Genomic DNA, 22,808 nt, shown 5'->3' on the forward strand with positions numbered 1-22,808 from the left:
CCTAGAAAGACAGACCATTTAAAAATAGAAGCATTTAAAAGGTGGAAGATTGCATAGTTGAATCCAGGGGAAAAGGAACTAGCTCCTGTGAAAAGACAGATTTTTCAGGGGTTAGAAAGGCCCTCCTGAGGTCTCTAGTCCAACAGCATATTTCCATCATGGCTAACTCCAAAGCTGGATCTGGCAGCTCAAAGGAAAGCTCTCAGTGTCTCCAGGGAAGGAGGTCTGCCAGCGTCTCTGGGTTCCAGTACAGCACCTTTCTCAGGGGAGACTTTTTCCTTCTATCCAGTTGGAATTTCCCTTTTTGCAGCTTGTGCATGTTACCTCATATTTCCTCTGTGCATCTTTGAGGAGAGTTTAGCTACGTTTTTACTGCCTTTATGTAGTGGAAAACTGCAGTTAGATCCCACTTAGCCTTCTTTTCTTTACCTCTGGCAAAGCCAGTTCCCTCAGTCACTCTTCGTAGGGCAAGTGCTCCAGCCCCCTGCCCTTTGAAGGGGTATTCCATCAAACCCTCTCTGGTTCCTCAGTGTCTTTCTTCTGCCAGGGAGGCCAGGACTTCACACAACAGTCTGTGCTTCTCTGGAGCACGTGCCTGGAACTCGCTCACCTCATTACACCTCGGCGTAATTAGTAAAACAGGGCTGGATTTTCAAAAGGGCTGAACACATAGACCTTCCCATTCCGTCTGTGGAGGGCTGGTAGTTAGCAGAACTACTGATAATGGGCCGTATTCACCTTCATTTTAGGGGTGGCTTGTATTTTCCCGAGACAGCAAAGCAGTTGAGAGAGTGCCTGACTTTCAGCATGTGTCCCAGTGCAAACTCCCTAGTCACCAGGACTGGCCAGTAATCAACAAGGCTTGCATGGGAGGAACAGGTAATTTGTTAGCTGGCTCTTTAAAACCTGGACTTGAAGGGCATGTTCACCTTGTACTGCTGCACAGGGAACTGTGCTGAGTCAGCTGTAGTTTGTCAGTACTCACAAGCATTTAGCAGAGAGCTTTGTTCAGCTCCCTGGTAAGCATCACACTATGCATTTGATTGTGCGTAAGATGCTAAATTATTTAATCATTTCAGGCATTAGGAGACTCAGAAAGACTGAAAGCCAAGGGAAAAAGGTCTCCTAAACCATTACATTGCATTAACCACTTTGTTAGATCAGATGATTGACTGGATATTGCTACCGAGTGTGTATCCTGTCACCTGAATGTCTTATTCAGACAAGAATTATAAAGGTCAGGTCTTGAGGTATTAAAAGTCCTATGTAAAGTTTGGGGTGGATGGAATTGAAATGAAGTCTAAAGTGTACTTTTTCTTCAGTCAGGAAGTTTATAGCGTCCTCAGGTGCTTATAGCATCCTACATACAGGTTAGTTTTGTGTGTGTGACTGTAAGTTCCTGCCTGTATAATGCAGTTGTGTGCATCCCTTCCTCCATCTCCTGCCATCCATTCTGCATAGAGGGACCAGTTCAAGCGAGAACTGGCTTGCTCCACAAAGAGTGGGTGAGCCAGGAAGTGGGTGAGTCCTAGAAGACTAGGACTGGAGTTCAACAGACCTGTTCAATAGACCACCTTCTCTTTCTTATATAGTAGGATATCAGGCTGTACAAATAACTTCTGCAGTTGTATGGATTACAAAAAACAGGGAATGTGGATCTCAGTCACATGATACTCTTATATATAAACTCTGATCCTGAAAGCAAATCCACTAATCCAGGCTTTTAAACTTGCTCAGAACTTAGCTAAAATCAGTGGCCCTATTCCCAGAAGCAAAAAGAGAGTGCTTGAAACATGATTACACAGCTGAAGAAGCTTTTGGGGTCAAATAGCTCCAGCAAGCTGCAAGCTAATTAATTGGCAGCTGGTCCATGTAAAGGGTTGAAATAATGTACCCTTTCCTTAGTAAAAAACCTGAGAGTACTGCTAAATCTCTTCTCTACTCCCAGTCACATAGGCACAGTGTAGTGGCATAGTCCTCGGCAGTCTCTTGTTGCTGGGCCCTCTACTTATGCAGCATCAAGCCCCTGCTTATTTTTAATACTATCGTTTCTGCTAACACCATTGCCAAACCTCCTTTCCTTGGGACTTTGCATTAATTTTTGCTCTCAGTGTGTTCTTCAGGTGTCTACTAACCAAAAAGATATGACCGAGCTCTCTCCAATTCAGAAAGATGTATGCAGCGAAGTTCTGAGGCCAATAATCATCTTCTCCGTGTTGGTATGCAACAAATCTTTTCCAGCAGTAACTGTAATCTAGGAAGAAAGATATCCAGTCACTCTTGATGAAAAGATGCCCAGCTCTTTCTTCATTAACATGTCAGTTTGTCACTTGTTTTTCAGTAAGACTACAGTAAAGGGCAGGAGAAAGGTATTCATGCAAGGGATTACACAATTAAATACACAAGTAAGTTAGTGGAAAGGGGAACCAAAACTCCAAAACCAGAAATATGTCTAAAAAAGAATAGCCAGAGAGCGAAATCACTGTGGTGGCTAGGACAGCCCCTATCAAGAATAGCACATCAAGGCATAAAGCCAGAGCACATTTGCCAAGAGAGAAGGAATCAGCAAGGGGAAGGACTGAAAAGGGAAGTGGCACATGCAAGTCAGAGCTTGTCAGGCATATCTTTTGGCAGCCTTGTGCTTGATCACATAGCTTTGGTAAGACACTGTGGCTTCAATCATGAATTTGTCTGACTTATTGTCCTAGTTAGGACAGCTGAGACCAGTTCATCACTGTATGGGTGTAACCCAAAACTGTGTATTCTATAGCCTTCCATGCCATTTCCCAGAAACTCTTATCAATGAACCATTTACACTATCTGCACATAGAGCCTGACTCCTCAGGCTATAAACTAGGTGCTAAGAGGCCTGCGAGATAGGAGTCCTCACACCCATTAAGGAACCCCGGCCCTGAGGGAGGTACTGAGCATTCCTGCCTGAACTGGAGGATATAAATCTTGGAGTCTTGGGACCTTTTAACCACTCGTGGGATCCAGAGGAAGACTGCAGACCACTGCTCTCAACCAGACTGCAGACCACCACTCTCAACTGGACTGCAGCCACCACTTTTCAACCAGACTGCAACCATCACTCTCAACCGGACTGCAATCACCACTCTTGATCAGACTGCAACAGCACTCTCACCAACAGATTTTTCCCCTCTCCTTTTCCTTTGGACTCAGGAGGCCCAAAGAACACCACTCGGTTCATGCCCCAGGGTGCTGGGTTATATATTTGGGTTTTGTGGGTTAAAACCAATTGTTTGTCTGTATAATTGTACTTACTGTATTATTTATTAAATTGTTATTTTGACTTATAATCTCTCTTTTGAGTTGAGTTCATTTCCCCTGCTGGTTTACCTTTAAACCAGCACACTTATCTCAATGATTAGAGAAAACCTGGAGTGAACACTCCAACATTTATCAGCTTCAGAATGATCTTAGTGTTAACAGGGTGGCCAGAGCTTCTGTCAGTGCTCTGGTGGTATAATCGCAGAGATAGGTTCCACAAGATAAGCAGTGTCCTTTAAGAATGCATTAGACCTGGTGGATTTAATAGCTGCACACTCCAGTAGTAAGTGTCCAGACAGGCGTGTGAGGTTCATCTCTTCAAATGTACATTCCTTTCTGTGAGTTGCTTGTCCGGACTATTTGTACAGCCGAACATCAACAGGCAAGCAAGATATACACACAAAAAGGCACACGTGCAAGACATATTCTCTGTGCTGCATCATCTAAAAGTCTCTATCAAGGGAAAGCAATTACTGGCTGCAGCTGGCAAGCTGATCTGCATATATATGCTAGGAGGGACAGGTTCTTGTCTTAAACCCAGGATTTTTCACTGCATATAAGGGAGGCGTGGATGGCTAGAGAAAGCCCTAACTCTCCATGTTCAGATTTGGCAAGAGGAAATGACCAGGTCAGTCCTGCTGCTGTATAGGACTGGGGAAAAAATAAGGCAGAACAGAGTGACATTTTTGCACTCACTAGTCCTCCACAATGCCAGTCATCACCTCTATTACAAACTGAGAGTGCACATAGTCCCAAAACTTTCAATCCACAGCTAGACAAAGCCACCAAAGAGTAGTTGGGTTACCTGCAAGATTCATGATACGTATAGTGACTCCGTTCATCACCAGGTTGCAGAGACCTTGCCGGTTGCGCATATCCTGGTGCCTGAACAGCTTGGCTGCGTATATTTCCAAGGTCACATTACGATGTGTCCTCAGGAACTCCAGAATTCTCCTGGAGCATTTTCCACAGGGACTAGTTGAAAGGAACCAGGTGATGGAACAAGGAGCTGGTGGCACATCACTGAAGCAATTTTCCAAGAAGTTGACTTCAGCATGTTGGTTACGATTGTTTGAGAACCAGTTCCTCCAGATGGAACCATTTCTCCACCTGATTTCATACAGCAGGTACACCACCTGTGGATGTCGGCCAGGCAAATAATTTCTTTTGAAGTCTTTTGGCTGTATCTTCCACCTGCAACAGAAGTACCAGCAGTACTGTGATCCTGGCTCTTCAACGGTGTTTGGTCCTGTTGTGCATTGCCTGCTCTCAGCATCAGTCAAGCCTCCCACTTTCAGCCTTTCCCATCACAAATGAGCAGCCTGAAGAATGTCGCAATCTAATGATCTAAATCTGGAATTTGATGAAGACTCCAGAACACCCACAGCACTTTGTTGAGAACTGTTGGGTGCATAAGCAGCCCCATCACCACTCAGGGATCAGCACCAGTCAAAGCAGTAAGAAAACGGAAAAGGAAGATTGGGGAAAGGGATGTTAAGAGGAAAACAAGGCACAAGGCTGTCTCTGGAAATCACCATGGAGCTCAAACAGCACACAGTGATAGATGACATCTCTTACCCTTGGTTTTCCTTTCTGGGTGCAGGATCTATATGGAAAAGATTTGTAAGTCATTGAGGATAGCAGATCAGAAAACAAAATTTCCTCTACACTTTCTCTCCGGACCCCTTTCAGTCTATACACTCCCTGCCAAATCTCTTTTCTCTAAAAGGACTTAATAAGTAATGTCTGCACAGCAGAATAAGCACTCTGGAATGCAGGAGGGGTGGATTCCTACCTGGGAGTTGAACTTGATGGCTGTTTATACTCTACCTGAACCCTTGCTCAGTTTAACACATTAGGGTTGATTGTGTAAACACTCGAGTTTAACTTCACTGATTTCAGCAGTACTGCATCTGTTTTTCTCTGACTAATCAAAGAGCGGAATCAAATCTCTTATCCCTTTAAATCTTCCAAACCACTTCTACTAGGCAGGCAAAACTTGAGCTATTTTCCTATTGTAACTCATAATGTCAGTCTAGACAAAAACATTTTCGCAACCAACAATCCCTTCCTCACTTATTATGAAACCATTTCAAAAGCTAGAAAAGTATCAGTGTCAAGGAAAAAATATAATGAAGAAAGGAGGATGATTTCTGACTAACAAATACCCAAGGGGGAGCACCACAGAGCTGCCTGATTATACACATTTTGCCTCTCATGGTAGCAGGCAAGTTTGACCCCATGACTCATTGATCCCTTCCCAGCTGAGAGTGTAGAGAAAAACACTTGATCACTTGCAGGTGATCAAGGCTACCTATTTATTTTGTAAAAATCCATCTATAGTGAAATTAAGGATCGAGGAACCGTAATTTTATTTAATAGATTAATTGAAATTTATTTCCCTTTACAAATTTATACATAAATTTTATATAGAATTAAAATTTAAAATAATTAATTTTTATTTTACATATAATATATAATATAATAAAAATAATTTACTTAGAATTAAGATACTAAAGGCACTTTTTCCACAGCTTAGGTCTTTAAGATGAGAAATTATGAAATATACGGAGTCAAATTGCATTTCAGCAGAAATAAAATAGTCTTCCACATCAATAGAGACATGATCAACTCTTTGCACAGCCATGTTGCCCTGATTCTTTAAGAAGAATATTCTAGTTGTTTATCACAATGAAAATAAAATAAGTGAGTAGATAAGCTAACTAATTTGCTCCATTCTTAATTGCTTTTCAGGTCTCTTTCACATTAAAAGTTCTTTTGGATTTTGAATTCTTTTTTCCACATTAAGGTTAACAAAATTATATTAATATTTTGAAGCTGGACCTAAGACTCAATATATGATAATGCATTCAAAGAGATAATACGCATATCCACAAGTGTCTCCTGTGTATCCTCATGTGCCAACACAACACATTTTTCCCTACTCTCCAGTTTCTTAGATACAACTACAGTAAATATCTACACTTGAATATGGAGAAATAGGCCTACATTTCACATAAATTTACTTACCTCTGCCACTGACCGCAGCCATGGATGTCTCTGGTTTTGTGTGTCACCTCTTGGCCAATGGATGTGCCTTTATTAGCCTTACATTTGTTTCGGTTTCTATTCCCTAATGCTGAACTTCGGGCGTCTCTAATGTTACTCAGCTGAATGTTTCCTTGTGGTGACTTTTTCTTATGCTTATTTGCACTACCCCACTGGCTGAAGCTGAAAGCAAATTCCTGGCAGCAAAAGACTGTAAATGAGGGTGCTGCCATTCAGAAATGGATCTGGCCCTGAATACAAGGTTACCTTCCAGAAGCTGGAATTAACAGGTGAGACTTTTTTTTTTATTTTGCAGTGCAGACAAAAATTACATCTCTTTATTACCTTTAGCTCCAGAACAGAAAAGCAAATCTTCTCTAGTCACCCCAATGCACCGAGAGAAAAGCATTTACACAAATGGCATCAAGACACATAGCTATGGAATGGCAGATAACTTTTCTGACACCCAGATATATCAGAAAGTTGAGCAGAACCCAATGGAGAGAGGGAGACAGATGACATCACGGGCAAAACCCCGTGAGTCTGTAGAACTCCAGCAGGTGATGGTGGCTCCTGCCATTTCACTTTATGGGACTACTCATGTGGAGTTCCAAGGACCACTCACACACCCTCAAACCTAGGTCCTCACGTAAACAAAGAAAACCCTCAATGTGTGTGACCACTGAGCTGTGGTCAGTGACTGTGCAGACACTCTCAGGTGAACTTGAAGCAAGCTGCCTATCATCCAAGAGAGCTTCAGCAGTTGACAGCTTTTTGTGAGGGAACACCAAGACATTTTTGAAATGTCACAGCTGAGAAGAGCTCTGTACTCATATGTACTCATCTGAAAAATGAGTGAAACAATGCTAGTTTCTAGTGAAATTTCCTCTGACTGGCCCAAAACTGGCTTGCAGAGGAAAGGGATTACAAAAGAATTCTTCATATGGCTTAGGTAGAATCAGTCTCTGTCACAGTTTTCTCTGGTTTTGTGACACAATTATTTTGTGGCCCTGATGCAAGCTGTAGAAATGGATTCCTGGTGAGTCATCATCCAGTAATGTGCACTCCCTGAGGATAAAGCCATTGCCTTCTTCAATGCCAAGTCTGACTTGGGATTGTAAAGCCAGGGGAGTGATTTATTTGTATTCTCTGCAGCCAGCTCTCAGTATTCTATTGTCAAAAATTGTTCAGTTTCCTGCCAGGGTAGACGAAACATAAGCATAGATGAATGGTGGAGTTCAGAGGGAGTAGGGATTCAGGCATTGTCAGGACTCTCCTGAAGAAGAAGACTAGTCATGGCAGGTTATCAGGCACTTCAGTGGCAACACAGAGTCTACCTACAGGGCCTCTTCTGCTGCAAGGTCACCCCTCACTTCACAGCATAGAATTGTTCCCTAGTGGTTGTATTATTTCATACCTTAGGGAGAGTGAATGGGATCGACTCAGACACTCAGAGGTTCTTGAAACAAAAAAGTGATTCACTAATGTAGTTCTGAGTTCATGGACATGTTTCTCAGTAAGACCAGGAATGCATTGCTACTGTAGTACTCTCTTCATTGCCTTCTCCCTGCAGTAGGTACTTACAAATATGCAGATGTAAATAAGGCTTCAAGATGATTGCTCTGATCTGCAAGAAATGGCTTGATTAGCAGCAGTAGTTCCTGATATAAAACCAGAACATGCCACAGAAAGCAGGGAGAGAAAAATGAGTCCAAACAGAAGCAGGAAATTAGCAACACAACATTTTCAGGTATCTCCAGGAAGCTGAGTGTGCTCTATGAAATGGTGGAAAAACAAAAGGAAAAAAAATTTAAAAAGGAAATGTTCTGTCATTCCTGCCAGTCTAATATGAGGAGAGAAATCCCTTTGTAATTCCGTTGGTGGTTTCACCTTAATAAAATCAGAAAGACAAGGTTACCACACAAGAGAATTTTTGTACATCTAGAAGAACTTGCACATTCTGTTTACAGGGAAAAGACTTCAGTGAGTCAGAGGAGGATGATGGCCTCAGATCATATATCTGGGTGGGAAAAACCTGTTTCTTGGTCTTTATGAGCAAACAGCAGTAATCCAGTATACCTTTAAATTGCTATGTGCCTGTAGCAATGGTCATATGTATAGGTGGAGCCTCATATTACTCAAACAGCTGTGAAAAATTTTTTATTCTACTTCTCTCATAGTCAATTACGTCCCCTTACAGAAGTTGCTTACAGAAGGTAATGTTAGAGATAAATGTGAAGATGATTTGTGATGCAGAGCTACTGGTAACATCTGAATATATCTCATCCGCTCCAGCAAATGTTTGGGGTTTTTTTAAGGAACCAGCACCCTCATATGCATGCCTCATGAACCTAAATGCATTTTGGAGGAACATACATAGCAAAGGCCACACAGAATGGTGGACATACACTCACTCATGACTCCTTTAGCCATCAGGTTCCTTAGACCTTCATGAGAATATTCCCTTTGGTAGTAGAGTCATGTCATATACATTTGACTGGATTCACCGTGGATAATAATCTAGAAGCTTCACAATTTCTTCAGAACACTTTGCAGAGGGCCTCCGAGATATGCACTGAATGATAGAGAGGGGGACAGAGAAACAGGGAACTAACTCCCTTCAGATGTCTCCCAGGAAACAGCAGCATAACAGTTCTGCAGCTATGATGTATTACAGAGGTGGTGTCTACTGATGCACTACTCCCCTAATTTATCTCGCTGAGTCACCTGTGTCTCACATAGTTTGTATTTTTTCTCAAATGTCTTTTGGTTTATGTGACACCTGAAATCCAAGAAGCATGTCTAGTAACAAATTCGGGCTGAGGTAAGGTCCTAGAAATTGAAACATATGGAAGAAATTAGGGAAGACAGACAGGTTAGAAGAAAGAGGAGCACAGAGGAAGGAAAGTGAGGTCAGACATCAAAGACGACAAAAAGGGACAAGGTTTGAATCAGCCCAGATCCCAATTTGCAAATCTCTGAGAATTTTACAGATACTCAGCTTCCTATTCTCTAGCTGAATGATCTGTTGCAAAGAGGTGAGAATCAGTGGAAGTTTGGAAGCAAAGAGGAAGACAGAATTTAAATGTGACTAAAAGCCTGGGGCTTATGCTACAGAGGCTTAGGTCTCAATCTCAGTTTACAGGCTGCCTCCTGGTCTTAATTTGAAATGGTAAATCCTGTGTTAGTTCAAGTGTTCTGCTGCTGGCACATTTGACAGTAAAAAGAAAATCCACTGCATGCTTGTTTGATTTTAATGGAGTTTTCTCAGTAGATATCTATATTTTTTATCGAAAGAAAGACCACACACAAAGTGTTTTAAGATTTACTCTGTGAACTTCACATATAAAAAAGTCTAAAATGTGTCTCTATGTATGAATCTATATGTATGAATACACACTCACAAAGATATTTACACATATTTATGTATGCAAAAAAATGCAATAAAGCATATTAAAAAAGGCTTGTAGATACACAAATACACCTCCTTAGCAGCATAGGACTTTGGAACTCTTTTATCTCTCACAGCACCTTTGCTTTCCATTCCTCTGCAGGTTACACAGCGTCATCAGACTTCATTGAGACTCTTATTCGGCTTCTGAATGCGGAAACCGAAACTTAAGAGATTAAGATAACTGGCGACACTGTGCTGCTGCTGGGTGAGCTTTATGAGTCTGACTCTGTTCAACGAAGTGGAATGACAGCCAGACACAAGGGTGTGCAGGCAGAGCCCTGACCCAGGCAAAGTGGAAAACAGGCAGCTAGTGGGAAGCGCTTACCTGCGTGTTTACTTCAGGATTAATTTTTCTTAGCTAAACAAAACATCCCAATATCCTTGTAATATAATTCTTTCACATTAACTGGTGAGGCTGCAGAAATCAGAGAAGTGGATCAAAGATACCTCATGAGGAATCAGTGTGAAAAAGAAAAGCTGCAAGTGAAGGTATTTTGGAATATGTTTTCCTACTCTAAGCAGTCCTTCTGCAGTCTTACACTACTTTGCATCACAGACGTTCTGTATATTTATCTTTCTGATTTTGCCTCATTTCTATGTCTTTGTTTCAGTGCACATGCTTTGTCAAAACACTAAGCAGAACAATAACTACTCCAAACCTGGTGGGCATGAGTGTCTCTAGTACCCTTGAGAGCCTGCATCTGTCATACTGTCATCACACAACTGGCAGAGTTTAAAACAGTGAGGGGGACAGCATAACCAGATGGACTTCACTTGACAGAAAGCAATGATTCATCCATTCCTTCTCTATCATACCAGGGAGTGTTCAGAGCAGCTCCAGAAACATTCAGTGCTGAGCTTTTCTTTTCCAAGAATTCAGGGATTGCTTAATGACAACCTTATATGGTTAAACTCTCTCCAAAATTCACCTGGAAGCTGTAGCTCCCATGGGAGGTAAAACCTCCATCAAAAGTAGAAAACATCCACCAGAATCAGGTATTACAACCAAGGGGCACCATCAAGGATGGAGTCAATTTTCTTTATAACAGCCCATATAGTGTTGGGGTTTAGCCCAGTGACCAAAACAGTGTTGATAACACATCGATGTTTTAGCTCCAACATTTAGTATTTGTTTCTGACTGCGTCCCCAGGTGAGTAGGCTGGGGGTGGACGAGATGATGGGAGGTAACACAACTGGGACAACTGACTGCAGGGATCTCCCATGTTGTCTAATGATATGTTCATGGGGCTAGCAGTCAGGATCAACCAAGAGCCCAGATTTTCATGCTGACGAGGCAGGTCCTATGTCAAGCTGTGGAGTCAATCCTTAGGTCAGGATCAGGTCCTGTGATGGCAACCAAGGTCACACAGAGACACTGATCACCAGGCTGGTCCATAGAGATGAGACAGGTCTGAGATTAAGCCAGAAAATCAGTTCATGGGTCAGGAAACAGATCAACAGGATCCATGGCTTGCCATGGGCATGGACATATGCATGAATGTGAGAGATGGAGACAAGCACATCTACATCGCAGCACAAGCAGGGACTAATAGTGCAGACCTGAGCTTAAATGTCATTCCTGGGCCATCTGTGGGCAGTGTGTCAGCGGAATTCCCAAGTTAGAGTGGTCAAGATAACCAATTTTTTTTTTTTTTAAATCCTCAGGGCCCTGAGAGGTACAGACCATAATAACTGTCTTTGTTTTTTACTGTGAAAATAATTCAGAGTTCTTCCTTGCTTATGACATAGGAATGTCACAACCTTGCTTTGGCCAAGAGCTGTGAAAACAGGGGCTGAGTGTGGTAGGTCAGGGCGAACAGGACAGTATAAACAAGAACTAAACATAAAGAGCTGTGGCACAGGCAATGGACCAACAAGCTACAGAACCATCCCCAAAGCTGCTGGGAAGGTGTACACTGTGATATTGTTTGACTGGCAGCCTGTGATAACTAGTTACAAACACCTTCAGCATTAGAGATTATGGGGGACACTTGGTCCACTTCATAAATTGAGCTTAGCAGTTTCACATTGTCTACGTGTCTCTTCCCCCATGACAACCTGTGTGAGTGGTTTGGTTTACTCTGACTCTTTATAACCACCTTGAAAGCATCAGCTCTTGAACATATAAGATATTAAGACCCATATCAAAACAAGAGAACACATCTACCAAAGTGAACATTATTAACTGAGGAGTGTTGCCATTTTGTGAGTTACAGGTTATCATCTCTAAGTTTTCATAAGCTAAATTCTCTTTAGGTGATGTAGGAGGCCGGGGATTGAGAACAATTGAAAGTGTATACAGTCGTGTATAAGCTGTGAAGGTCATGTCTGACCACAAAGGACAAAAGGAGAAAAACAGGATACAGGGTTGGGTAGTGAAAACAGGAACTTGTAGCCGCAGAGCATTAATGACACCAATATAGGTAACCAATGAGGAGAACCCCTTGTTCACATGTCTTGCGCGTGGACAAGGTGATGTAGCCAATAAGCTTATGCGTGAACGCATGTACGGAAGTGAGACAAGCATAAATGTAACCATAGAAGCTTCAATAAACGGAGTTATGCAAGCTTCAATAAAAGGAGTTCTGCTTTACCTACATCGTGTCGGTGTTTTTGCTCCCCTCCACCTGGCCGCTGCAAGGTTAGACTGATCCAAAATTCTGGTTAATTCTATTGATTATGTTAAAAGATTAGCAGTAAAAATGAAAGAAGAATCAGGCCCAAATATACCTTTAGTGTTCAATGACTAAAATGGGTATAAATCAATGAATATTTATCCTGGTCTTGCAAAAATAATCTAGGATCAAAAACAGGGCATGGAGAGAGGTTCTATTCCCAAGCATACTACCAACAGCAGGGCTTGTACTTCTGCACATGTCAGAGGAACTAACAACTGGACAGAGCAGTTGTTAGTTGACTACTGACAGCTTGACTACTGAAAGGAATACAGCTGCATTCCTACAGTTCTTCGTGCAGCTTAATGTGACTTGTTTTTCAAGGGATTTCCAGTGAACACATCTAGCAGTCCAGTTCCAGGATGGACTAGCAGATAAAAATACCTTCTTACTCCTTTTCGCTAGCTGAGTGGAGATGCTGAAATGCAATGACCATACTGTAATTATAATCTCACAGTCACATCTTTCGGTGGATAGAGGATTTCCTTCTTTCAAATGGAGCATCTGTGGATTTTTTTAAGCTGCTCTTTTAAGATCAAGTGCTGCTGTCAGTTATGTGTTATAGCTCCCACTGAGTCAGTGGAAAATTCTCTAGGTTAGCACAGTCTTTCTAATGCAGACTAGTGAACCGACACACTGTGATAAGTCGATCAGTTTAAAACAGAGGCAAGTGCTTATTTACATGGCAAACTATGAACTTCTGGAATCTTCTGCCCAGTAAACTGTGGATGCAGATGGCAGGACAGGGTCAAAGTAGATCCAAGAAATTCATGGTAAAAAGTCCATATACGGACACTAAAGGTAAAATGCAGAGTTCCCAAACACACAGTCATTGTGAGTATTGAGGTAGTGTGACAGGATCATAATGAATCACAGATAGTGGCCAGGATTGTCTGCTCTCTCTGAAAAATGTCTCCTTCTGACACTGCTAGACACAGTGTCTGGACTACGCTTTCTGCCCTGATGGGGCATTTTCTGTGGTTTCAGGTTTGTTCTGTTCCTCTTGCACCATGAGGTAGGAGACAAGGCTAGCCGAGAGGACAGCAAGTCTCCAGAGATGTTCCTTTTGGCATCCTGACCTTCTCTTGCCAGAGAATCATTTTTCAAGAGTGAAGGAAATAACCTGTTTTCATCAAAATGCCTCAGCTGAAATAAGTTAAAGTGGATTAATCAACTGCTAATTTAGCAATCCTCTTTAAGTACCCTTCTCGCATCATCCTGTGCACAACTAGACCACATCAGAGGAATAAAAAAGTTAGCAGAGTATGGGGCCTGGGACACTGTTCCCCATTCTGGCTGCTACCTGCCTCCATTTCTACATCCAGAAGTTTCTCACTAGGGATGTTTAGCATTGTCAAATATATTCAAGTCTTTCAGTGACAAGCTGTCTGTCCAGGTTCTTGGTGACCTTTAGAAACTGGGGAATGTTAGGAACATTTTACATTACAACATTCTCCACAGAAGCAGTAAGGCAGCTGACCATGTGCTGTGTGTGAAATGTCTTAGTAGAGGATCAGAGATAATGTTGGTCTGCTACTCAGTGACAGAGATCACATCACAAATAGGAACAAAGCAGAGGTGTTTAATACCTTCTTTGCCTCTGTCTTTAATAACAGTGATGGGCCTTGGGACCTCAGGAGCCTTCTGTTGAAAGACCATGACTGAGGGGATGATAAACTCAGAGACAACCTTGACCTTGTTCAAGAGTGGCTGCTCCAGATGAGTAAGCATAAATCTATGGGGCTGGATGGGATTTGTCCCAGGATACTGAAGGAGCTGGCCAAGTCTGGAGAGGTCCCAGTCAACTGGAAGATGACGATATTGCCCCAGTTTTCAAGAAAGGTAAGAAGGAAGACCCTGGTAATTACAGGTCTGCCAGTCTCACTTCACTGCCTGGTAAAATTATGGAGAAGGTTATTCTGAGAAACAACTGCCGGGTCCCAAAAGGGAGGTTCTGGGCTCCTCACTCTGAGGTAGCCAAAGTTCCAGATTCCCTTGGGCTAAATCAATTAGATTCAATTGGATCAACTGGAAAGTTTTATTTATATAGGCAGTAGTGATTTAAACTTTATGATAGGTTAGGCAAGCTGTAGCAACAACAATTTAAACATTTCTGAACAGCCTGTGGATGAAACCTTTCTGAATAAAATATGGCAGTGATCTTTGAACAGCCTGCGACCACAGGGAGTTCAACTTTTAAGGAGAGGAAGAACGGAAAAAGGAAAGATAGGAAAATAGAGGTAGAGAAAAAAAGATCTGGATCACCACACAGGGTTCCAGTGCCGTCTCTGGTCCGGTTCCTCCAGATGGAGGGTGCCTGGATGGTGGGTGCACACCCTGCCCCTCCGTTGCACTATTTATAGCCTAGTCCTCACACATGTACATTTTGTTATTCTTGAACTTTTCAGAAGGGGTTGGGGGGTATCGTGGTTTCAATTACCCTCCTCCATCTGAAACACAAGTGCAATGCTGTCTCAAATTTAGTTTTTAGACATAGTTACCTAAGGAAGTTGGACCCAGAAAAGCACTATCCTGCCTCCTCAAGACCCCCTTTTTTAACTGCACCTTGTCTCAGTTTGCAGGGTAACATTCCTTTTCTCTTCTGCCAGGTGTTTGAGACATTAACTCTTTCAGGTTTTCAGTCTCTCACAAGACTGCAGTCATCAGTCATAGTCAGCACAGGTTCACAAGGGGAAAGTCCTGCTTAACCAACCTCATTTCATTTCATTATAAGGTCACTCATCTAGTTGACCAAGGGAAGCAAGTAGATGTAGTGGGTTTGGATTTTAGGAAAGATTTTATACTACTCTCACAGTATCCTTCAGGATAAAATGTCCAGCACACAGAGAGACAAGTCCATAGGGCATTGGGTGAGCAATTGGCTGATAGCCCAAAAAGCTACAGTAAATGGGGTTACATCGGGCTGTTGACCAGTCACCTCTGGGGTTCCTCAGGGCTCAGTTTTACTGCCAGTGATCTTCAATGTTTTTATAAATTATCTGTATGCAGGAATCAAATGTAGGAATCAAAACTAAGTACTTATGTCAATTATATTAAACTAGAAGGAACTGTGGACTCCCTTGCGGTTGGAGAGATCTGACCCTGCAGAGAGATCTGGATAGACTGGAGAGCTGTGCAGTCACCAACTGTACAAAATTTAACAAGAGTGAGTCTTGGATTCTCCAGCTGGGACAGGACAATTCTGAAGTAATCCTGAAACTGACTTTCTTGTGATCAGTGACAGGACTGGACTAAATGGAATGAAGCTGCATTAGTGGATGTTCAGCTTGGACATTAGAAAAAGGTTCTTCATTGAGAAGGTGGTCAGTCACAGAAACAGGATCCCCAGGGAAGTGGTCACCACATCAGGCCTGTCAGAGTTCAAGAAGCACCTAAATGATGCTTATTAGTCATATTGTTTGGTTTTAGGTCATCCTGCAAGGAGCAGGGCGTTGGACTTGATGATCCTTTTTGGTCACTTTAACTTGAGATATTCTGTGATTCTTCGATTCTATAAATGAAGATCCTAAAATGAAAATAAAAGTATAACATTTAGATCCTCTAACTGCACTTTGGACCTGCTGTGATTTGTAACAGACATAATCAATGACCCCCTTAGCCATAGATTTCTTTCACTCTGTTTCACTAAAAATAGCATTTGTCAGAAAACTCTAATACAGTGAAATCGAAGTGCTACAGCACCTATATTAGTTTTGCTAGATTTTTTTTGTACACTATATTTTTTTCCACATTCCTTTCAGGCCAAGAATGTGGACCTATTCATTCAAGCACAATCTCTTCTCTCCAGGGGCACAAACTTTCAGCACTGTTATTGAAGACTGTCTTCTGTCTCCTGCCTTTCAGGAGGTCTGGCACAAAACAAAAACAAAGGTTGAATTTTCACAGGGGACAGAAATTCTCTTTTGAACAGCTTTTCTCATCTCACAGACACTGGACCCTTCCAGCCAGTCATGGAATTTGCTGAATCGAATCTGGAAAGGACTTCAATGAAGTATTATAGAGGGGCCCAGTGACTGGGAGGCTGTCAGACCGCTGCAGATACTGACAGAAAGGGGTTGGGTAGCATCATTTGGTGAACTGAAACCCATGCTCAGATCTGGGTTATAAAGGAATCTGGTGGAGGGTTTCTGGGATAAGACTGGAGTTCCAGGTAAAAATCAAGGGATTTCCCACTCTGGAGCCTGAAGGAGAAAAACTGCCCTCTTAGCCTGTGCTTCATAATATGATAGAAAAAACCCCACAACACTTTTCTCTCAATGGGACAGGATAGTTCCCATGATTTTACCATATTACTGTTTCCAAAAAGTCTGCTGCAGCACTCTTTAAACTCCTACTAGACATGAATGGCTTCTTTCCTTCTCTTTACAGCTCAGTTACCCCAGACTGCAAATCAGCATTCATGTGGTTCCCTCTATTGCTCAGAAATCTACTAACCTCTAAGATGTCCCAGAGTTTCAAACAATTCTTTGTTATCTCTGACTCAAAGTTCACAGTCCAGAAATCATCAGCACCTCCTTGGATAAAGTTTTTCGAACAGTCCTTATAGTCTGGAGAAATAGAAGCAAGATGATTAACCTGAGTTTATTCAGATGCCAGAGAAGCTCATGGAACAAGACTTTTTAACCTCTTTCTTGTGTCCGTGTCATAGAGACAGCTTGGCCATGGACAGGTCAGCTGATGGATGCTGTCCACTCCATATTTGGAACCAATGCCATTCTCCCTAGGCAATTTTTTCCCCTCTTTTAAATGCAGAGGAGCCCTTCAGCCAGCCTCATCCTAGCAAATGCATTTAAGTCCCCTAGGAGAAGAGAGAAGGACCTTATCTCTCATCCCTCAGGAGTGACATAAATATAGTATCTCTAAACAAGGGAGAATTTTCATACAGGTCTGGTTCCTAAGAATCCTGTCCCTCTTCTCCTGCAATATTTTAACATTTGTTTTTGGATGCAACATTCAGTCACCAAATGATTAATGTGCCCTCAGAGAAGCCAGGGAGGACACTGGACACAGAAGCAAGCCCATAACAGACACAAAGTTCACTGGTTCACCCTTTCCCAATCCCACAAAGCACGGGAAAACTTGCCTTCCATGTTCATGACACTAATGTTTACTTGCGCCGACCTCGCAAGTTTCTTCAGACCTCTGCGGGTTCTTTCTGAGTCTTTGAAATAAAGCCGTGCTACATGAATGTCTATGTTCACATTCTCGTGCCTCTCTAAGAAATACACTATTTCACAGCAGCAGTTCACACAGGGGCTCCAGGACAGGTACCAGGTGATGGAACATTTGACATTATTGTAAGGTTTCATTCTAAAGATCTTCTCCAGAAAGTAGACTTCAGCATGATAATAATCGCCAGGATAATTTTTGACCCAGTGTATCCAAGAGCGGTCGCTCTCACCCCATCGCAGTTTGCATAGTAGATATGTCTCCCGTGGAAACTTAAAAGGATCAAACTGGGTTTTTAATGCCTTCTTAGATATATACATGCTGAAACAGAAATTTCAAGAAATCACTGGTTACAACTTTGTTTTCATTAGTACCCCAGTACACAAAAAAAGGGGGAGGGTGCAGGAAATGAGAGGAGAACTGAGAAGGGCAAAACACGAGAGAGCAGTGCAGAAAAATGGAGAGGTAAGCACGACGGGCAGTGTGAGGGAGCTAAGCCCTGAACCACTAATCCTCCCTATGGTCGTCCTCTTCCTTATCAGTGTATTTCTGAAAGCTTTCTACATTTTTTTTTAATGTGTCAGATATTTTTACAGGGCTTCTATCTAGCCCTTTTCAATCTAGGGATTGAATTTTGTCAAATTTTGTCAAAACTAAAAAAAAAAATAAAAAAACAATCAAACCACCCATAAACTATGAAGCTGAATATTTCTTTTTATTGGATTCTCTTGTTGATTGTATCTTCATAAAGATTAGGACAGTCAGCACAATTCTACATGAGAGAAAAAAAAAATAAGTGCTCTATACAAAAAGATGCAGCTCCCAAGAATGATATTTTTTGACAGATAGTCCATCTCTTAGATCCAGACCTTTTCAGTTCAGAAAAGACCTTTACATATTGCCAATTAAGTACCTATACAAAGACTTCCAGTGTTGGTCATGAATTTATCCTTTATATTTAGTAATTATCTGTAATACATAAATGAGACACAAACTCTCCAGAGGCACTTTGTAGCTTCATGCAATTGCCTTGTATAGAGATTTATATGAGAATGCACTTCAGTGCATATGTTTTTCCACATTAGAGTAATCTGTGGCAAATATAGTAGACAACTGAACAAATTCTTAACAAAAAAGCAATAAGCCTACAGATTGTTCTATAGATTAGCACCCACTAATAAAATTAAAAAAAAAAAGAAAACTAAACCAAATAAACAAAGAAAAAAATCCCACCACCAAAAAAACCCCAATCTGAACAAAGGACAAATGAAATCTTGCAGATCAAGTAACTGTCACATATTCTCTAGCTTCAAGACTCATCGCCTACTTAAAAATCACATCATTTATCTGAGTCAGTCAATAGTCTCTGTGTTCTTATCCTGTCTCCTCTCTCATCCCAGCCTCCTACATGCTAAAATACATACGTACACAAACCATTTTATAAACCACAGAATGTATCTCTCTCTTTATTTCTCCAAGTAAACTCCATTTACATAAACCACAGACATCACGCGTGCACATTTCTTTATCAGACTTTCTATCAACTTTATGTAAATGTAACAAACATAAATGCCACGAAATGTTTAATTCTGGTACAGGAATAACTTTTTTATTACATATAATTCCTTTAGTATGTCATTAAAAAATACAATAAAGAGAGACAAAAGTGAAGCACAGACTCAATTTTTATGCTTTCTCATTTGAGGTGTTAAAAGAGATGCATTTTTTCTATTTATTTTATGTTATTTGGAAGTTAATGTTTATTAGCTTAAATTTCCTTAAATCTTGATTTTTAGGGAACACATATACATAAAATAATTATATCATATGTTCACAATAAATATATAATATGTGTAACTGGTTGAAGTTCACCAAAGAAAATACACTGAATTCCAAATACTCAAGCCCAGTCAGTTAACCTAATTATTACAGAAAGTATCTTTAATGTTTTGGAAAGTGATATTACAATAGATTACAGAAATCTGATTTGTTCAAAGGTATCTGTAGATGTTGCCATCTGATTATAACATACAAACAAGTTAAATCTTCCAAGTCTTACTTAAACTGGTCTAAAAGCACCTTCTTGCCTGTGTTTTGACCATAAAATATTGCACTTCGGATAAGTGGATGTCTCGTGCATATTTTCAGGGACATAAAGGCATTTCTTTAGAACAATCTTGCAATACACTAATCTTCAAGATACACCCACCCTAGAGATGTGTTCGGCCAAGAGAAATTTATGGTGTAATCAACTTAATGCAATATAAGCAAAAGTCTTCATACTTATAAATATTTGCTATATATAGCAAGACGTAAGTTGCTATTTTTTAAATAATATATTAATGTAAATTCAAACAGCTTTAACAGACAACAAATTTAAAAACAATCATAAAACACTCACACACTAGAGAATATATACAGAATCACATAATCCTTTCATCTATTCTTTTTTCTCCTCAAACAAGAGAGAATACTTCAAATAAATTGTGAGTTTACAGGTAAATTGCCAAAAGCCGTGCAATCGCTTCAATTTTTTTTTTTTCTTTTTATGGTTTTCACAAGCAGTCCTTGCTGTTCAGCATTTTTATGTATGGTACATATATACACTCAGCCTAACTTAAGTTAGAGTCTAACTTAAAAAAAACCCAAGCACTTAACAGCTGGTTCCTTGATACAGATATGACACAAAATTAAGAGTTAGTACATAATAAAATAAATAAAAAAGAAAACATTTTTAGTTTTCTTTCTAAATTTGATTCATTAGTCTCGTGAACCTTCTCAGAATTTAAGAGCTGGAGAGAAGTACATCAACTGTAAAGAGTGACTGAGAATTTAAAAGGTGGATTGTACCCTAAAACATTTAGAGAAGTTAGGAGAAAATGGCAGAGGGATGACACCCAACATAACTGTCTCCTAGGCTTTCTTTTTCATTAATATGCAGCTGCTATATAAATGTGCATTAAAACTTGAAAATTAAATTGACTGATTACAAATATATTTTAAAATCTGTTATTTATAAATTTGCTATTGCATTGTTCCATCGTCCATAACTTGAACAGGAATGCTATGAGACTATTTTAAAATTTTACCAAAAAACCTAATATCTCTCATTAAAACTTTGTGTAATAAACCGCATCATTATAGACATTTAATAATTTTCCTTCCTTCCTCTACCACTTTTTATTAGAAACTATTTAAAATTCTGCTCATTGCAAGATAATAATAGTAATAATGATAATGTCTAAAAATACACCACCATAGATGTGTCAAAACTTCTTTAATCTGCATTTTTCCTCCCTTGCTAATGCTTCGCACAACCGAGGCATTTCTTTACTAAACTTTGCATTAAAAGCTTTTTTCCCGCCTCTATTGAACAGAAAATGCCTGGTCTGACACTTCATTTTGTGTCACAACGGCTGTTTCAAGACCTTGAAACTGTCGAGCAGGGAAAAGAGGCATTTTTGGATTCCCTTGCTGCCTGGCATTGGGGTGAGCCAGCCTTAGCCCTTCCCCAGCACACCCCCATCTTTCCTTTGCTTTTGTCAGTGCCTTTTGTTTCTCGATGGTTTATGGCTCCCGTGACAGCTTCTATGCCGGTGGGAACTTCCTCAAGAGGCTCAGACTTCGGTGCAGCTCCTCGGCCACTGCAGTTACACTTTGGACGGGGCTCCTACTCGGGTACACTGGCACCAGTATCGCCCTCGCCCTTCTTCCCCAAGCAAGGCAGAGACTTTGCACTGACAGAAAGCACCCCCCTGGGGCAGCAAAGCGAGGGGTGCCCTTGGGTTGAAGCAACAACAGCATAGAGCTGAAGCTGGGGTGGGTTTTTTTTGGTCATCAATTTCTTTTACCCTCTCATCTTTTTCCTGTACATGGCTTCTCCTCTCCCGGTGGACCCTTCTGGTGCTGTCCTCCTTTCTGCTCCTGCAAACGGGGCTCCGCGCACGGCCGACGCTGGAGCAAATCCCCAGGCTCTGCGGGCTCAGGGTGACGTAAGAGGAAACAGGAAAACTTTGCTTAACCGCAGTTCCACCTCGTAATGACATGTCCGTACATGCCTGCCCTTAGCAGTGTTCTTTCCGCTCTCCTAACTCCTAAGCTGGGAAGCAAGGGCTGATACATGTTTGGGGTTAAAAAACATAATAATTGAACAATCTCTTTGAAGCCTGCTTCTAAGTTTCAAAGGGATGATAATGCTTCCTCAGCAGAAAAATGAGATTTATTCTTCTGTGCATTGCAAATAGTATCATAAATAATTAGGATTTAATTACAGAGAAGAAGTAGTTGTGATAAAATAATTGAGATTTGATCATATAAAAGAAGTAGTTCATTCAATTAAAGGTAAAAAATTGTGAAGCACAATGTGCAGAATTGTTAAGGAGTGTTATGTTTGAAGTATGCACCCATGGATATCTTGCCAAGAAGTTACTGAACCTTGTATGTTAAGTTACTGGACCATATATGCTGCTTGGAAACCCCCTCACCCTTTCCCATCTTGATCTGTGTATCAGGGATTCCAATCAGTTAAGCTATGTAGAATTGACCAGTTATTGTTTTTGGAATAAATATATATAGCCTATAGAACCAAGTATTGTAAAGGTTAGATTTAAGAATGGACTTATGTAAGAGAAAAGTAGTAGTATAAAAATGAATAGAAGAACGGGCTTATGTAACGTGTAGGACACTCCTCCCATGGACACAGCTTTTTTGCATGGCACACAGACCTTTCCTGAAGGTTGAAAGGTTTCCTCTGTTGAAAGCACAGTAGTTCTGCCTCGTACATTGCCAGACCTTTCCATGATGTCCATGTCACAGCTTCATCAAGGATGAAGTGCTCACAAATACCACTGATGAGAGACTTCACTCACGAAGTGTCAGCAAAACTTACTTTCCCTATCAAACCCAGGAGACTTTCCTCTGTGGAGAAAGAGAGGGGTCCAGGTATTTGGAACCATGCAGCAAACATGGCATTCAAGGAGCTGGTAATCTCAAAGAGACCATATCTGCTCACTTGTGCTTAGAGACTGAGAAACCTGTACATTCCTAATTTCATCTGTAATTTCTATACACAGGTCTGTGCTGCGCTGTGCTGCACATGCAGCATGGCCCTCAGGCCACACAGATCCCTTGCTCTCAGGAGAAATGTAGC

The 22,808-nt window shown here is 41.0% G+C and overlaps 2 protein-coding genes across 2 annotated transcripts in view; both read right to left on the bottom strand.

Annotated features, from left to right (window-relative positions):
- The window catches only part of LOC108504726 (C->U-editing enzyme APOBEC-1-like), a 6,860-nt gene extending 288 nt beyond the window's left edge, over positions 1–6,572 (bottom strand). Inside the window, exons 1-3 of the mRNA XM_017830073.1 lie at positions 6,322–6,572; positions 4,097–4,485; positions 2,136–2,254 (exon numbers count right to left, since the gene is read on the bottom strand). Of these exons, the coding sequence (XP_017685562.1) occupies positions 2,136–2,254; positions 4,097–4,485; positions 6,322–6,572 (759 nt within the window). The remainder of the gene's footprint in view (positions 1–2,135; positions 2,255–4,096; positions 4,486–6,321) is intronic.
- Positions 6,573–14,555: 7,983 nt separating this feature from the next.
- LOC108504720 (C->U-editing enzyme APOBEC-1-like) lies at positions 14,556–21,669 on the bottom strand. The gene is made up of 4 exons (XM_017830067.1): positions 21,511–21,669; positions 17,574–17,980; positions 16,925–17,037; positions 14,556–15,995 (listed from the first exon to the last, which is right to left on the bottom strand). Exons 1-4 carry the CDS (start codon positions 21,531–21,533, stop codon positions 15,981–15,983), a joined length of 558 nt encoding a protein of 185 aa, XP_017685556.1. The 5' UTR covers positions 21,534–21,669; the 3' UTR covers positions 14,556–15,980.
- Positions 21,670–22,808: the final 1,139 nt, after the last annotated feature.

Source organism: Lepidothrix coronata, unplaced genomic scaffold (genome assembly GCF_001604755.1).
Source record: "Lepidothrix coronata isolate B3197 unplaced genomic scaffold, Lepidothrix_coronata-1.0 Scaffold174, whole genome shotgun sequence".
In the NCBI taxonomy this organism is placed as follows: Eukaryota; Metazoa; Chordata; class Aves; order Passeriformes; family Pipridae; genus Lepidothrix; species Lepidothrix coronata.

Excerpts from the sequence above, each read along its gene's own strand:
- LOC108504720 (XM_017830067.1), bottom strand. The coding sequence starts at position 21,533 with ATGTACAGGAAAAAGATGAGAGG. Across the intron at positions 17,981-21,510 it reads TACAGGAAAAAGATGAGAGG|CATGTATATATCTAAGAAGG; the intron begins GTAAAAGAAATT and ends TTTCTGTTTCAG. Across the intron at positions 17,038-17,573 it reads TAGTGTCATGAACATGGAAG|ACTATAAGGACTGTTCGAAA; the intron begins GCAAGTTTTCCC and ends CTATTTCTCCAG.